Raw genomic sequence first — 17,849 nt, forward strand, 5'->3', positions numbered from 1 at the left:
GAGTGAAGTCAGACACAAGTGTGTACATTGTAAGACTCCATTTATGTGAAGTTCCAGGACAGGGGTATTGCCTGGGAGGCAGCTTGAGTGATCTGGAGGTGGTGACATATGGAGCGGTACCCTTAAGATTTGTCCACTTTACTGTTTATGTGGTGTTCTCAATTAAGAAATGTTAAAATTAAAAAAATAACAACACACTAAAACTTTACATGGCATCCTGGTATGTAAAATAGACTCTAGGTGAGACCCATCTTCTCTCTTTCCACCTCTGGCAGCTCCTGGGATGTTTCTGTGGATGAAACTTTGGGGGGCATGCTGGAAACCTCTGCTCGGGAGGAAACAGGGCCTCCTGTTCACACAGCTGGCTCTGGTCTCCTACTTCACGGGGGTGGCAGAGATCCCACCTGGGCCCATGCCCTTGAGGGACACATGCCAGCATATCCATATCTGTGACCCTCCTACCAGTTGGGGGGTTCTTGTGCAGAATAATGCACAGTAGGGAGGAAGAAACTAAGTGGGTAGGAGTCACCTAGCCAGGTGCAGAGTTGCACTCCTACCTGGGACTTGACAAGTTTCCTTATACCTGATGTCATTCCATGACAGGTTCCCTTTCCCTGCTGCAGTTTGCTACTCAGGGCAGCTACACAGTGATGAAAATAATAGTAAGAGAGGGTACAACCTCAGCGAAATTTGACAGTGCACTCACTCTGTTCCAGGCCTTGTGTTAAGTACTTTACAAAGGGCTGACTTGTCTTTAATCCTTGTATCAGCCCTCTGTGGTAAGTGCCACTATTATCTGCCTTACAAATAACTTCCTCTATAGACAACTGTTTTTATTCATCCCTCTCTACTCACACTGATTAAGAGGTAAAGCTCAAGGAAGGCAAACCACTTGCCTAAGGGATACACAGCTGTTGAGTGGTAGAACTAGGGACTGACTCAAGGTCAGTTGGATCCTAAAGCCCTGCCTCTTTCCTTTCACCAGGTTTTCAATAAATGTCATCTGTGAACTAAATTGATGATAGAATCAGCATCTAAAAGGACTGCAATAAGATGGAAACATTGCCCTTGATCATTAAGATGAAATATAGCAGATATACACATTTACCACATTTAGGGGGAAATATTGATAGCCCAAGAAGGGAGTGAGACCTGCTTGGAGCCAGTACATGTGAAAAAGACTCAAAGATCTTTTTCATCTACCCACCCATCTATCCATCTATTCATACATACATCTCTCCATCCATCCATCCATCCATCCATCCATCCATCCATCCATCCATCCATCCAGAAATTCAGCCACCAGGATCAAATCCTTGTGTTCTAATGGCACTACCATGCTATCAGCTGGGTGGCCTGTATTCTTGGTATAAGAGCGTGTAGGCCAGATTCAGGAAGAACATGCTGATTATCCTCTATCCCTCTACCCTCTCTCCCTGCAGGTTGGATAAGTTCTAGGGAACAATATTTTATCCCTGGCTGTAGGAATGATAGGGAGCTGGTAATGTGTTTTTTCAGAATCAGTGGAAGTAACTGGGATTTAAAAAATAAAAGATAGACTATTTTTTAAACAATTTTGGGTTCACAACGAAAATTGAGTGGAAGGTACAGAGATTTCTCATATACCCCAGCCCCCATATATGCACAGCCTTCCCTACTGCCAAAGTCCTGCACTAGACTGATACATTTGTTACAGTGGCTCTCCACTGACATATCACCATCACACAAAGTCCACAGATGTGGGTTTGAGTGTTGGGCATTGTGGAACACTTTTCCACAGCCAGTTGAGTCAAGACTTGTCCAGTTTTGCCTGTCTACCATGTCCAGGCTCTACAGATGTGTTGTGAAGTAACCCAAAGACTAGGGCATAGGCTTAAGCACATGAAAAAGAGATTTGGCCAAGGGTGATCATCTCCAAACAACAGAAGGACTGTTCTAGGAAGGCCTGGCCATGTTGCTTCTCAGGGAAATACTTGGGTCAACAGGTGAAACTTGGGGAGGGCTGAACTGAGCAGTTGTCCTCAGGTTAATTTGAGGGGTATTTAATTCATTTCAGGACTTAATTTGAGGGATACTGGGACCCTTGGAGGACAGCCCTGCAATTTCTCTTGACTTTCAGTTTGATAAATTCAATTTGGTTCAATCTTTACTGAGTACACCCACTCTGTGTCTCCTTGGGTCAGGTTCTAGGAATGTGATCCAGGCCTCAAGGGGCTTAGGCCCAGTGGGCTTAGGCCTTGCTATTACTTGCTGACTCTTTGCCCCCAAGGCAAAGAACTCCTACCTATCCTTCAAAGCCCAGGGCAAATGTCACCTCATCCGGCTGTCAAACCTTTCAGACCTTCCCCAACAAAGTTAGTGATGCCCATCCTGTGCTACCACAGCAATTTACCTGTGACTTTGCTTCAGCCTGAGACTGACTTTGCACTGGCTGTTTGGAGTTTGAGCCCCTTGAAGACTCAGAATTCCTTGGTAGCAGGGACTTTGGGTGGGACTATTCCAGTACCACACAGTGCCCAGGGTGGCCAAATGAATGAATGCGAGAGTAAGCGAATGAATGCTGTTGCTCAAGTTCATTCCTGTAACCATCTGTAACCAGAGATGAGGACTGCAGAGGTCTCCTTGGTGTCTGGAGGCAGCTCTTAGTCCTGGCCCACAACAGAGGCTGGGCCATGGTGGGCCCAACCTGGGGGGGCCACAGCTGCTCAGGTGGGTCCTGCTTCCAAGTTACCCAGTGACTTAGGTCCTCTGCTCTGCTGAGGGTAGGGGCGGGTGGACAAATGCTTGGGGTTGGGGTGGAAGGAGCCTGGGCCTAACTAGCAGAGAGCTCTCTCCCTCAGCCTAACTGGCCTAGAAAGGTGGGTGTGTCCTGGCCTCCTGGGGGGAGGGGACAGGTTGGCTTCTCCAGCCCAGAGAGCTATGACTGGGACTAATTGGCTTGCCCTCCTTCCGCTGCTAGAGAAAGTCTTGGCTAATTTGCCGGAATGCTCTAGTTAAATGCCAATTAGGATGTTCTGTCCACTGCTCTCTTCCAATATATTAATAATGTAATTAAGCATTTATTGCCTGCGCAAATTAAAAATTAACTTGAACGGACAGCCTGGAAAACTGAGGAAGTGACCGCTTAAACAACCAATTTGCATCTTGTTTGATTATCAACATCTGAACCATCTAGGGTTTGGCCTTCCAGTGAGGGGTCCAGCCAGCTGCTAACAGCTGCTGGCTTCATCTCCACGCTTGATTCTTTTCCTGTCCATCCTGCCTTGACCCTAGGTGTGGAGGGTATGACCCTTCCTCCTGATGGGCAGCAGGAATTTCTGCTAAGGGGTCACCTTGACTTCTAGTGTCCCTACCCCCTTTCTCTGGGGTGCATGGTATGGATTTCAGTGAAAGGAGATGCTACTGGGGATGGCTGGGAGGGGGCAGTCATTGAAGCCCCTGCCACTCCCACCCCACTATCGATTTGTCCTGCATTCCAGTCTGGAAGATGGGAAGCAGATGGTGCTAGAATGGGGAGGGGAGGTAACCAAGGAGCTAGGAGACCTTCCCTCCAACCAACCCTCTTGAGAGATGGGGACTGGGCCTCGAGAGCTTGCATGGGCTGGGGGGCTGGCAGTATCCTCAAAGTAGAAGATGAAAGGATAAAGCTCCCTGTCTCTTTGTCCCCAGGGAGCTGCTAACACGACAGGTGTAACATGGCTGGGTTTCTTCTCCAAACAGACTGGAACTTAGCAGGAGGGAGCAGGACAGCAGGGAGTGGAGCAAGGGGGCTGGAGAGGGTCTGAGTGGGCAGCTCTGGGGCTGGAAAGGAGGGGCCTCTGAGCTCCGGAGGGCAGGGGACTGTAGCCAGCACTGGGCCTCCCTCTCCACTGTTGGCCCTCAGCCTCTCAGACCTCAGGTCCTCGAGGGTATCTCTGCCTGTGCTTGAGGTCAACCTCCTAGCGCTGCATCCCTCATCTTCTCACTGTGTGGAGGATGGTTCAATGGTGGCTCATGAGCTGTGCGGGTGAGGCCACAGGTGGGATCTTCCTATTTACCCTGCAAGATGGTGACTTCCTTGGGGCCCCTTCGGCCCTATGCAGGGGGCCTCCAGCGGGGGTCCTGCTGGTTCCATCCCAGAACGATGAGATGGGCTACAGGAAGGAGGCGCCATATCCTTCATTGTCCCCACATCTCCAGCCTCACCCTGTCCCTGCCCCCACAGCAGCGAGAAGAGAAGAGTTGAAAGGAGCGACTCAAGGCAACCAGGGCTGTTTTAAACACTTTATTTATAAAAAAGTACATTTTTTTTCCTCAGTACATTTTTCAACTCATCATTTTTTTTATACAAGTAAAAGGGGGTGATGCAAACACCCCCAGGGTCAGAACCAGGAGAATCTGCTGGGATGTCCCCAGGACCAAAGACAAAAGGTTGACGAAAAAACTGAAGCAAAGGTTGTGTATCACACTCAGAGGCGAGGGGTGGCAGCTTCTCCTGGATTTTGTTTCCATTGATACAAAAAAGGAAAACCGTTTTTTACCAGCCAAGAATCCCATTCCTCAGAGCTGGAGTCGGAAGAGCAGCAGCACCGGTGTGGGGTGGCTCCTCTGGCCTTATAATTGGGCAGTGGCTATGGCTACAGGGCCCCAAAGGCCCTTGCTGCCTGAGCCACAGCACAGCGGCCTGCTATCTGGGCACCTGTGGCCAGAGCAAGTCTCCCTGTGGGCAGGGGACCTGGGAGGGACCCACTTGCTCCTCACTAGGAGGAACTTACAGAGGTCCGCAGGGGTCTGTCTGCCCCTCCCCCACCTGGGAGCGGTCCTCTCCTCCCACCTGAGTGGCCCACATGTACCTCACACATAGTTCACGATTCCTCTGCTTGGAGGATGGCAGAAATATTATTGCACCAGTGACTGGGCACATGGGAAAGGTTTGGCAGAGGGCACATGGCTGGGAACAAGGCCCTCGTGAGCCTCTCTTATGACCGAGCATTGGGAAATCACTGTTTCTCTCCCAGGGTTTTCAGCAGGCCCAGACCATTCCTGTCATGTGTGTGTGTGTGTGTGTGTGTGTGTGTGTTTTCTGTGCTTGGGTCTGGGGATGCCCCCTGGGTTGGGTCTTGCATGGCTGTACCAATTGTGTGCTGCTGCTTTTCTGATCCTTCTGATAAAAGGGGACTCTGGTTCTGTCACACATTAGAACAATATCAAAATCTTAAGGAAATAGGGGGACAGGTGACGTGGCGGAGGCAAGGACACGGAGGGCAATAAGAGGCAGGCTGACAAGTGGGGAGACCTTGGCACAGTTAATACCAAGTTTATTTCATTTCCAGCAAAGGCAGAAGCTCAGCTCATGCTGGGGGCATGGAGGAGAAGCAAAGTCCTCATCTCTGCTGGGTCAGACCGCCCCTGTGCTGGCTGGCTGTGTCTGTGGGCCCAGCAGCCATGCCTACCTCCCCACAGTCTCGGGACACAGAAAACTCCATCTCCGCAAGCCCAAGTGCAACTCCTACCTTGTGCCCACTCTCAGCTCCAGGACAGTCTCCACTCCAGGAGCCCTTGACATGGCCCATGCATGCGGCAGAGACCCCACAATTTGTGCTTTGCTTGGGGGAAGGGTGTGGAGGTGTCTTAAGGGGGACTCAGTGCTTTGGCTGGGCCCAGGGCCTCCTAAGTCCATCATATAATGAGGAATAGGGGGTGGCAGTGCAGGATAAGGGAGATAGAGGAGCAGAAGATCTTTCAGTCTTATAGTTTCAAGGGGACAGAGAATGCCTCTATCAGGCACGCCCTTGGGATTTTCTCCTGCCTGGGGGCCAAGGGATCAAGCAGAGGGGTCAGAGGAGCATGAGGTGGGATGGGGCAGTGAAGTAGCATGAAAAAGGTCCTCTACCCTGGGGGCACTAATACTGTTGGGAGAAGCAGCCCAGCTTCTCCTTCCCCTTCTGCCCTGTGGCTAGAAAGACCCCAGAATTTTCTCCTCCATCTCTACCCCATCCAGTACCCCCAATGCTAAGAGGAGAGAGCCTCCCCAGGGCTGGCATGGCTTCAGACTTCTGCTACGTGGCTACTGGGCGGCCTGGGCTGGGGCTAGGGCAGCAGGGTCTGGGCCAGGGTGGGCCCAGGGAAGAGATGGAGCTGGCTGGGGGTTCAATAGCAGCACCAGGGAGGGGGATGCGGCTGGTAGGCTGGGGACTCCCTTGGGAAGCCTATGGCAGGGTAGGTCAGTGCCCGTGGGGCACAGAGTGGTCTGCCTCCCTCCCCACCACACTTGCCATCCCACAAAGCCTCTGACACCCTGGGCTGAGTTCACGGCAGTCCTAATGCATAGGCATGAACCTCTCTGCCTCTCCCATCCCAGGGTGTTTCCCATCTAGAGTGCCGGTGGGGCTAGGGTGGGCAGATGGAGGATCTGAGGCACTTTGAGCTGGGGGAAGTGAGAGAGGGCTGGGAGGGGCCTTCCTGCATTGTACAGTTGGGAAGACTGAATCTTGGGTGGCTGAGGAGCCCAGAGCCCATTCAGGGAGGAAATTTACAACTCAAAGGGACAGCTTCTCCAAGGTCCTCCTAGTCAAGAATGGAGGCTAGGAGAGCTGAATGAGGAATGGAGGGTAGGTGAGCAGGAGCTCGACTCTGGTGCCCCTGGCCACCCCACTCCCCTTGCACTTCCTGAAAGGCCCATAACACTGACATTGGCCTTCGTGGGCGAGGCGCTACCCGAACTCTTCCAAGTCTATCAGACCATGTTCGCTGAGCTTCTACATTTAGACTTCCTTCTCCATTGACACTTCTTCACCTCTAACCTCTGCGGGTGAGTCCCTTCTGGGGCCCTGGCCCTGACTCCCCATCCGAATCAAGAGTTGCTAACACTTGATAGATAAGGGAGAAACTTGAGAAACTTCCATGCTTTAAGAAGCAGTTTAGGGTCAGCCTGAGATCCTAGGGTGGAGGCACCAGGGAGGCCTAGTCTCAGCTGTCTCTGGAAGCTTCTGAAGGCTGCCCCCATCCTCAGCTGGGAAGGGGGAAGAGGTGGAGCAGAGAGGGGCGGCCCTTGGGCAGTGACCAGCCTGAGTAAGGCATGTGACCCCAGGAGGAGCGCGGGGTAGACACAAGTAGTGTGTGCATGTGGGTGTGCATATGTATTGGTAGAGGTTTATGGCAAGTGTGGGCCAGAGTCCACCTGGAGCCCGCTAAGTGGGGAGCAGACTAGGTAAAGAGGAGGGACACACCAGAGCTGGGGTCAACTTAGCTCTCTACAGGCCAATGAGGAAAAAAAATGTAAAACCAACCTGACCAGGAAAACACACTGGCCAAGGCCCCAGGGGGTGGGCCTCAACTTGATTCACTTAACAAGCAAGACAACCCTGGGTGCTTTGGAGAAGCCACACCCCACCCTCTACCTCCTGGGGTGCCATGGCTGTGCTGTCAAGACCAGGGTCCAAATTCCCAGCTGCATCAGCTCATGGTAGGGGGTGCTAGGTTCCCTCTCCTTGGGAAAAGAGGAGCAGCATCTGGGGGTGGGTTGGGGGCTTTTCCCCTTGGAGGCCCTTCAGCCCTCCACCCCCAAAGGAGAGAACACAAACAAATTCCAGTGTTGGGGGGAGGGCTGGCTCCCCAAACCCTGGAGGGATGCCCAGGTACACAAGACGAGAGCAGGGCTCCCTGCACAGAGGGCAGGTAGGTGGGGGTCAGGGCGGGGAAGGGGGTAGCAACACCAAAGCCACAGTTGAACACAACACCAGGGGAGAGGGTGGGGAGGGGTGGGAATAAAAACAAAGCCAGGTCGTCTGCCCTGGGTGCCCTGGGCTCCCTGGCTCCCGGGAGTTGGGGGCTGGCTTTGGGCAGCTGGGTGAGTCTCTGTTCAGCTCCTGGAGGAGTGGGGGTGGGGGGTGGGCAGGGGGCGTGCGGGTGGGGACTGGGGAGAAGGGGGTGCAGACAGAGGCTCTGGAGATGGGGGCTACACATACCACTCCTTCTTGGAAATGAAAGACCCGTCATTCTGAGAAACCATGTTCTCAGCCAAGTCCAGCTGCTCGGGGTCGTACTGGTAACCCAGAGTCCGGTCCCCGTAGCCATCCTGACGGGCTTCAGCCTCATCCACCGTGAAGTAAGGTCGCTTGGCGTCCTCGTCATACTTGGGGTGGGGGCCACCCACCTTGCGCTCGCCCCCTCCACCCCCCTCCTCCTCCTCTTCCTCTTCGTAGCTGCTCCCGCCCAGGGGCCCAGCCTTCTTCTCGTCATCTGAGTCATCGGGGTACTGCAGGTTCTGGGCCATGGGCGGGTGGTGCTGGGGGATGCCCGCCTTGCTGTAGCCGTTGCCGTACACGTGCTTCTTGGTGCTATAGTCGCCCTTGAAAGTGTGCCGGCGCCGGCGCAGGGCGATCACAATCCCGCCGACCACGATGAGCACCAGCAGGACGCTCCCCGCCACGCCTCCAATGATGGCTGTGGGCACTGGCCCAGCGCGTTGCCCATGTTGGGGAGGAGACGGGGTGTAGGGGAATTCTGGGTGAGGAAAAGAGATGGAGGGGGACAGCGTCAGTGTCGGCTCTTGGGGAGACAGCAGGGAGGGAGAGTGGGAGGGAGGCAGGGGAGGCAAAGGCCAGAAAGTGGGCGCAAGTTTCCAGGGCAGCTCCAGCTGCAGAGACCCTTGAGCACCCCTCTTCCAGAGCCCCACACCCGCCAGTTGGTAGTTGGAGAAGACAAAGGCAGAGACAGTCCTATGTCCTTGGCGCTAATTTTATAGCTGGGTGGGTGCCAGTCTGCCCTTGACCCGGTAACAGTCACCGTCATGACACCCCCAGGAGTAGGTGTGCTCTTAGTTCCCAACACAACAGGTGCAGTAACTCGCCCAAGGTCACTGGCCAATGATGCAGTGTTGGTTCTCTTGTATGTAAGGCCCGCGCATAGGGCAAGGCTGCCCCTCTGGCCAACACCCGCTGGTCATGGTGCCTGCACCACGCCTCAGCTTCTCAGACTCAGAGCCCCAACTAGAGTGGGTGCCCCAGGCCTGATTGCCTATTCCCAGGGGACGGATGAGCATGGGTTCCCAGATGCTGGCTCACTGATGCCCCACAAGTGCCTGACAAGCGGGCTTTGGTTCTGGGCTGCGGTCAGGCCCCACGTGCAGGACCTGGGGGCGGCTCTGGGGCGCAGCCAGGTCGGGCTATGCGCATGAGTGCCCAGTGCAGCTGTGCAGTAAGGGAGGCAACAGAGCGCCCGACTAAACAGCGAAGATGAAGGGCACACAAGAAACAGGACGTACACCGACACATGCCCTCGCCACCCCGAGCCCAGAGGCCGTGCCGGTGTGATGGCCGTATGTGTACAGATACATGCACAGAGGAGAAAACGGAAACAAGAAGGCAGGAACGGTGGGAAGAAGAGAAAGGAAGTGGGTGGGCGGGGGGAGAGAAGGCTGGGTGGGTGACTTTCTGTGCCCGTGGGAACTGATCAGAGCTGCGCCTACTTGGCAGCACCATCCCTTCCCTATCCTTCCAGGGCCACGCCAGAGGCCAGAGAGGTCCCAAGGCCAGGCTGAGGGAGGCGGTTCCCAACACCACCACAGGGTGGCACCGGAGACCATGGCTGGGCATGGTCAGGAGGAGTGGGTGGGATGGCCTCAGCTGCTCTCGCTCTCCCCTCCAAAGCCAAAGGTCAGGATGGGTTTGGGCACAAGTTCAGGCCTCAGGGAGTCGGTTCCTGCCATCTTACTCCTGATTCAGCATCACTCACTCCGTGGGAATGATGCTCCTCCTGTGAGCACATCCCTCCTTCCAGAGGTGGGGCTGACCCATGTGTGCGAGCCCGTGGGTGCTGTCTGTAGCAGGAGGAGCAGGGCAGGGATTCTAGAGGAAGAGGAAAGGCCCTCTAAAAGTTCAGGCTGGCAGGGCTGTTGAAACCATGGGGTCAGTGAAGGGGAGGTGATTGGCCCACAGTCACATGGCTGAGCTGAGACCACCCAGATGCTCGGTTCCTGGCTCTCCACAGGCAGGACTGGCAGAGAAGCACAAGCACTGAAGTCTCAGCTTCCCACTTGTCACCACTCTGTCCTCAGTGCGGGTCATGCCTGCACTAAATATTTATTGCATATTTTTCTTCATTGCTTACTTCCAGAACTGTCTGCCTGGAATCTCAAGCTTCTCCTGGTTCACCAGGTCCCATCTGTTCACTGCCTTTATAAGGGCTGCACACCTGATCCCCAGGAGGTGGAAACTGCCTCCACAAGGGGTGCCTGGCAGGAACCCAGTCTCTTCTGTGCATTCAGCCTGCCTGCTCCCTCTTCAGTTCTCATCTGAATGCTCCCTCCTCTCTTCATGCAGTTCATCCATCCATCTGTCCACCCCTTGTCCCCCCATCCATCTACCTGCCCATCTACCCTCCATCCATTGAGGTAGATGGATCTACTTCCCCTCCCCCATCCATCTACCTACCCATCCACCCAATCAGCAAACATGCATTGAGCATCTATCTCGCTAATCATGAGATACAAGAACTCACAGCCTAGCAGGGAAACCAGATGCTCTCAGAGACAAAGCAGCACGCAGACATCAAGGGCACTGGCAGGGAAGTGGCTCAGGAGTGCAGGGGAGGGAGACGCTGTGACCTGCAGTTAGAAAAGCTACTAAGCCAAGCCTTGAAGGATGGCAAAGACTTGGAGCGCTAAGAGGACAAGGCAGGCATCCAGGTGGAGGGACCCGCCTTTCCTTTCTGACACAGTTCCCTTGCCTTCCAATATCAGGGTTTTCCGCTCTGCAGCTTCCTCTTGGAGCTGTGCTGCTGGGCCCTGTCTCTTCTGGATACACGGCCGGGGATTCCATCCTCGGACTTTCAGCCCTTATTCTCACTCCGTTAGCACAGAGGGTTAGCAAAAATCCTGGGGGCCAAACACTTTGGGAAATGTTGGTAGACAAGGCATCCTAGTCCTTCATCTTCTCACATACTCTGTGAACCACCAGAGACAGGGCAGATGCAGTATCCCCAAGCTTACCTCCCTTGCCTCTGAGACCATTCACAGGACTAGCATTTAGGGGTGCACACTTTAAAACTCTTCTCTAGCACACCCACGTCTGGAATTCTCTCACCAGCTCAAAACCCAACGTGGTTCACCTGACCCGGTTCACCAGCTTCCCTCCAAACCCTCATCCAACCCCTCACTCCCAACGCCATTCGCCTACCCCTCCAGCTTCGAATCTCCTTTATTTTTGACTCTGCCCTTCTCTCTTGGGTCAAATCTGCCAGCAGATCTCACCGACTCTTTCTCATTTGGTATCTTATTGCTTTATGCCAGGTTTTATTATGGTAGCTGATTCCCGAATCTCCCCTCTGAATCTATCCCTGGCCCTGGTTCCCTCCACCCAGTCGGCAGGTGAAAGCTCCACCGTGCAGACGGCACGCGCCCTTTCCCAAAGACTGGCGGTGACGTCCCCGCTGCCTGTTGGACCTGGCCTGTCTGCTCTTCCAAGCTTCCACTCTGCGCATCTGTCTTGGGTTTGGCCACCCCCGCCGCCATCCTTGCTGTCCAAGTGGATTCCTGACCCCAAACCTTAGCTCAAGTTCATTCTTCCGGGAACGCTGTTCCACGCCGTTCCTTACTCGCTTCTCCCTGTGTTGGTCCTTCAGTCCCTTCCTTGTGACGCCTTCCTTTCCCCAGCTCACGTGTATCTTTTCTCTTTAGAATTTTTATGTACTAATGTGCGCATGGCTCATTCTGGTGTAAACAATAGCTAATTCCATTCCGTTAATCATATCTTGACGTATAAAGCCTCTGGTCCTCCTGCCAGTTTTCAAGTGGCTGAAGCTCATGTCTGCAGGCGCAAGGAGAGGGGCTGAGGAAGTGGCAGCCTTGTAGTAATTTGGGGTTGATTCAATTCAGCGTGTTACACTTGTGTACAATACAAGTTCCACTATATTTATTTTTATGCTTTCTGCGATAGCAGAGACCCGGAGAGAAATAAAGCTCTCCTACGCTTTACCAACTAGACTGAATTTTGGGGGCCTACTGATGACAGCATGGTGGAGTTTACTCGATGACCTGTTTTCACCAGAGCGGCTGGTGTCCCAAACTAATCTGTAAATCACAATTCAAAGTAAATCTGGAACCTGACACTCCTTGCCATCTCTTTCACTACCTACCACCCCTATCCAAGCCACCATCCTCTCTCTCACCTGGATGATTGCAACAGCCGCCTACCTGGCTTCCCTGACCCCACCCGCTCCCTCTCCAAACTAGTTTCAACACAGCAGCCAGAGAGATCCTGTTAGGTCTGGAGAGCTCAGAATGCTCTACGTGATGTGTCCCCACCCCCTTCTCTGACTTCATCCTCTGCTCCCCCTCGACTCCCTCCTCCCCAGGAGAATGCAGGGCCTTTGCACTGGCTGCTCTGCTTGCTTGAAGGCTCGCTTGGGTGTCCTGTGGTCCCTCTCTCACCTCCTTCATGGGTTGGCCCCAACAGCGCCTTCTTGCTGAGGCCTCCTCGACCACCCATTTTAAAATCACAGCCCACAAACCCCCACCTCCTAGGTACTTGTGACCTCCTTAACCTACTTGGCTTCTCTCCATATCACCCTCCACACCACCACATAATTTTGAAGATGTATTTTATCTGTTGCTTGTTGTCTGTCCTGTGCAGGAATGTTAGCTCCACAGGAACAGGGGCGTTGTGGGGCTCACTGATAAATCTTTAAGCACCTAGCTTGCCTGGCATGTGGCCGAAGTTCAAAGATTTTTGTTGAATGATTTCTGTTTGAGAGCCTCTTGCTCAGATAGAGCAAGCGTTTAAGGGAAACTCAAAAATACAAGCATGCATGGGGTGCACTGTGGACCTCATTTCATTTGATGAGGGTGTGCAGGAGTGGAGCCGTGGGGACAGATGATGCTGGGTCTCCCTCTACACCCCATTGTACACATACCCCCTAAATCCTAAGGATGTTTACTCTTCCCTGGGAATGTTTTGGGATGACAGTGTATCCTGTTTTTTTTTTGGCTGCTTCAGAGGCGGATCTATCTAGAAGCAGAATGGCTAAGATGACCTTCCAGCATTAGTCGATTTCAGAGTGAAGAGGCCAAGTGAAGGTGCAAGAAGGAAGGAGGAGATCCGGGGTCCTAATTCGCTTGCAAGGCGGCTGCTTGGTGTGGAATGGAGCTCACCCCTCCCCCTTCATCCCACCAGCTGTCACATTTAGCCAGTAGCTCCTGTCCTTGTGCCAGGAGTAGAGCCTCAAGGGCCGCAGCTGGGAAGGGAGGAGAAAGCTGGGTGGTGGGGTCATTTGCACTAACTGGAGGGTGTCCAGGCGGCATCCCTCAATCTTCTCGTACATCCTTTGGCAGGGGAGCAGCTTGGACTCCATTCCTGATCCCATTCCTGAAGGCTGCCGCTTCCTCCCTAGAATTTAGGCTGGTCAGGAGTGTGGGTCAGCACCCTGGCTTCCTGTTTGAGGTGGGTTGGCTGGGTGTTTGGATGGATCTAGGGTGGAGGCTTAAGGTTTACAGTCTGGATCTAGAGTCAGGAGGAGGTTTGGTTTGCTTCTAAAACCAGTGCCTGGTGCTTCCTCAGGCTAGTAGGAAATGCTCTGGTATCAGAAGATTAGGCTGGGGAGCTGGGAGAACTGCATCTCCCAGCATGCAGTGCAGCTGGCCACGGGGAGAGTGGAAGGCCTGAGGTCAGACACTGGGAAGCCCTTCTTCTCTGCAGCTGTAGCAGCTGTGTATCACGTCAGACCATCGGGCAGGGCCTCGTCAAGCTGGAGGAGAACTGAATCCTCCCAGGGGCGCGGATGCAGCTGCCTTCTCACAGAATCCTCTCACTCTGCCATTTGCCAGTCGGGAGAAAGGCACGTTTACGTTTGCCCATAGCACAGCCACGGCTCCCATTTGCACACTCAGCACAGACAGTCTCTTGTGTGCTTGCCAGTGCAAGTTTACACGCTCAGAGGCACACACCCATACTCACGCCCAGGCATGCACACCCGCAGGTTCACATGCCCTCTCCCTTCCCCACGGACCTTGAAACCCCACTACTTGTTTTGAAGAACTCCTGGCCTAAAGGGCAGATCCTGTCACCTTCACTGGAAATGGGACCTGGGCAGACATCTGACCCCAGAAGCCTCCCTACCCTGCTCCTGGAAGTAACCTGGACACTCTCCTTCTAACACCCCAACCCAGGGTGGATGCAACCTCATTGGGCCTCTTCAGTCAAGGCCATACCCTGGCCTTGCCCCCAGAGGATATTGCCCCCAAGGGAGGAGAGGGAGCTGGTTTGTTTTGTGGCCAACTCTGTGAAATAGCTCCTCAGCATGAAGATCTCTGAGATAGATTTCTCTGCGGGCCCCAGGCCCAGGCCAGGTACACACACACACACACACACACACACACACACACACACACACTCACACATGCACACACACATTCTGGTGAGTTTCTCTTCGCTGTTCTCTCATCCCCATACCATAGCATGAGCCTACTGTTTCCCACTAAAACCCTCCCTTGTGACCACCTCTACCTGGTCCCCCAAGTGTCATCTGCAAAGCCTCCCAAAGGCTCATCCCGCTTGTGTCTTGTTATCCTGGCTGCACTGCTGAGGGCCCTGCAGAGGTGCCCTTGGCCAATGAGAAATCTCAGGGCCTTCCATCCTTGCCCACTCAGTCCCAGGTATTTTCCTCCCACACACTTCCCCTGCCTGGGAACCCCCACCCTCCACCCGCTCACCCTCCTCGGAACAACCCAAATGCCACCTCTTGCAGGATCTGGGACCTGCGAAGCCCGTGCCAAAGTGCATCTGTGCAGATGGGGCCACGACACCCGCACGTCTTTTGCACATGTAAGCCCTCTCCCGCCCTTGCCCCAGCTGCTCTTCATTTCCCTCTCCAGATGCGCCCAGGGCAAAGCTATTACCTGAACGGATGGCCAGAATGAAAAATTAAATTTCCACTTATCCACCTCACTCATGCATTCCCTTCAGACCACTGGGGCTTGGAGCACAGGGCAGGGTGTGCCCCTCGGCATGGGCCCCCAGAGAACGTGACAGGCACTAACTGATAGGGGATGAGGCTGGTGGGGCTGGCGCTGCTCGGAAACTGCCGGTGAGCACAAGAACAACTCTGTAAAGCCCTGGTGCCTGGCGAGTCCTCCCTGGGGGCTGAGACCCTCCCTCGGGACAGCCAGGGAAACAGCTCCAGACCCATCAGTGATTCAGTGAGTGTCACACTTGCTTGGCTCCTGCCTAACTGGGCTGTCAACAAGAGTGCCCTTATGCAAGGCTCCTCTCACCACCCATGCATATGTCTTTGATTACCAACCCCATCCTACTCTGTACCTCCAGGGAACACAGTTGGGCACACGGTGTGCCCCTTCCAGCTGGGCCCTGCGCAGTTCCAGCTGACAAAGCCATCTAAGCTTGGTGATGAACCCAGGAGGGCACCACTGCAGCCTCACCCCCTAGGGCATCCTCCTTCACTGCATCTTCCTGAGTTTTGGGAGGCGGGAGGCCCTGACTTTCCTCTCCTAGCCCTGTCTCCACTGGGGACTGCTGAGCCCCAGAAGTCTAGCAAGGCCGGTGTACTCCTGCCGGGGAGCGGGATGGATGGAAGGTCACTGTTCCCGTGTTTCTAGCCCCCTCCCCTGACTATGCAATTAGCAATTTCCCTTAGGGCAAGGGTGGCAGAGAGGCAGAGGCAGGTTGGCGGTTCATGGTCAGAGGGAAGGAACCCCCTTCCAGGGAGTACTCGCCGTGTGCAGGCAGCAGAACATTGATTGGTCTGATCATTAGAGGCCGGTTATAAGATTAGCTCGGTATTACAGACTAGGAGGTGAAAGCTCAGAGAGATGAAGGACTTGCTCAAGGCTGCACAGCCACAGGAAGAGCCAGTATGTGAATACATGTGGGCCAAGTCTGTGCTATCCCTCATAAGAGGCGCCTCCCTGTGGGCAGTCATGCTCTCTTATGAGGACCCCCCACTCTGGTCTGCCCCCGCAGCCACAGGGTCAGAGCTCAGTCATCTACAAAGCTCTCAGTGAGTTTGCTCAAACTTTCTCCAGGAGGGGGCCACAGAGTGTGACTCTTGTCTTCCTGATCTTGCCAACCTATGGGAACCCCCAAAGTCTCGGGGCGGGGGGCTGCCTCAGCTTTTCCCAGACTCCACCCCAACACTTCTACTCCCTGAACCAGTCCAAGAGCCAAAGGTAGGGAGGTGAAGAAAACAGCAAGTGACAGACAGGCTGGAGGATAGACAGGTATAGTTCCTGAACAGCTTCCAGCTTCTCTTTCTGCTGATGTACCTCGAATGTACCCACAAATGAGGTCTCCCACTTCTGAGACATAGGCTCAGAGCTGGTGATGCCTCAGGGTCTGCCCAAACTCTGCACCTGAAGCCCAGTAGCCACTGCCTCCAACTTCCTGTATCCTTGAGCCCAGCTCAGCGTCTCATGGAAGATACATCCTGTCCATTTCAGCTGCAGTATGACATCACTTCTGTCCTAGGAGGTACTTTCTATCACTTTCTCACCTTACAACTAGTTTGGGTTCAGTGTTAAACACACCCCCCCCCTTTCTGGTTGTGGAGTTGTGATAGCAATTTACCCCTCTATTGGCTTGTTTTGATCCTTCCATTAATAGTGGTAATGACAGAGGCCATGATAATAATCACAGAGCACGAGCCATTTATTGACAGACTGGTCGGTGCTGGGCACTTGGCCTACATCACATATGATTCTAACAACAGCCCTTCAAAGCATGTCATATTATCCACTTTTATAGATGAGGGCTTGTCCAGAGCTCTGGCTGTGTGACATAGCAGCCCTTATGAAGTTTTCCCCAGAACATCCTAGACCCTGTTCTTCCTTGACCCTAAGAGGTCAGCGGGCTGAACTTCGTCATCTGCATTGACTGAAAGATACTGGAGAAACAGCAACCCAGTTGCAGGGCACACAGACCACCCTGGCTTTGAGTGCTATCTTCACTTTCCCTCCAGATTCCTCCCCACTTGAGGTCACACAACCTTGTCTTTCAGGCCACGTGGGTTTCCTGATGCAGGAGCAGACTTCCAACTGAGCCCCCAACCCCACTAAGCCAGCACCCCATGGTTCTGGTGGCAGATCCACTGATAAGCTATAAGTCCTGCCCCTGCCCTCCAAGCTATGGAAGTAAACAGCACCTACTTCCTCCCTCCTGGAGCTTCCCTCCTGTCCCCCTCTGTTTGGGCATCACCCCGACTGTCTCACACACAGCCTTAAAGAAGAAAGAGAAAAGCAAAGCAAGACCAATGGCCAGTTTAAGGGAGAACCAGAGAAGCAAGAAATGGAGACACAAACTTCCTGTAATGACACAACCAAAGGTGGGGGATGTCTGCAGTGGCGGAAGTTGTGGGTGGGGAGAGGCAAGGCGGGTGTCGCTCCCTACCTGTGATGTTGACCTCCACCTGGCCTGAGCGGGTGCCGATGGGGTTGGTGGCCTCGCAGACGTAGGTCCCTGCCAGGCTATAGTTGATAGGTCCTCTGAAGAACAGGGTTCTGTTCTGGGCCTCCACGCCCTTGGGGAGAGAGCCATTCAGTCTGTGGGATTGGGAGACATGCGGAGGGTTATGGCTCTTCAGCCCCAAGAGCTGCCTCTGTGCCACCCACCTGGCTCCACCAGCAGTTTGCTGAGTTAACAGGCAGGGTTTGTCTTGAAAGGAGTGAAAACAAAAGCAACAACCATAATCTCTTGCCTTTGGCGATTTTATACTATTCAGCACCAAAATGTATATGGGACAGGTAGATACTTATCCTACTTTACAGATGAAGAACTAAAGGTTCTGGGACAAGGCAACACTGCCAGGAAGCAGCGGAACTGGAGTTAGTTCTAGAGGGACCAGAACTCTATCTGCATCTTTGG

At 53.8% G+C, this 17,849-nt stretch overlaps 1 protein-coding gene across 1 annotated transcript in view; it reads right to left on the bottom strand.

The window, feature by feature from the left end:
- Nucleotides 1–7,871: 7,871 nt before the first annotated feature.
- Nucleotides 7,872–17,849, bottom strand: part of NECTIN1 (nectin cell adhesion molecule 1) — a 59,968-nt gene continuing 49,990 nt past the window's right edge. Inside the window, exons 5-6 of the mRNA XM_037505449.2 lie at nucleotides 17,376–17,527; nucleotides 7,872–8,484 (exon numbers count right to left, since the gene is read on the bottom strand). Coding sequence (XP_037361346.1) covers nucleotides 7,937–8,484; nucleotides 17,376–17,527 — 700 coding nt within the window. The 3' untranslated portion in view covers nucleotides 7,872–7,936. The remainder of the gene's footprint in view (nucleotides 8,485–17,375; nucleotides 17,528–17,849) is intronic.

The sequence above is a fragment of the Talpa occidentalis genome, unplaced genomic scaffold (assembly GCF_014898055.3).
Source record: "Talpa occidentalis isolate TD23 unplaced genomic scaffold, MPIMG_talOcc4v2.1 talOcc4.12, whole genome shotgun sequence".
Taxonomy (NCBI): domain Eukaryota; kingdom Metazoa; phylum Chordata; class Mammalia; order Eulipotyphla; family Talpidae; genus Talpa; species Talpa occidentalis.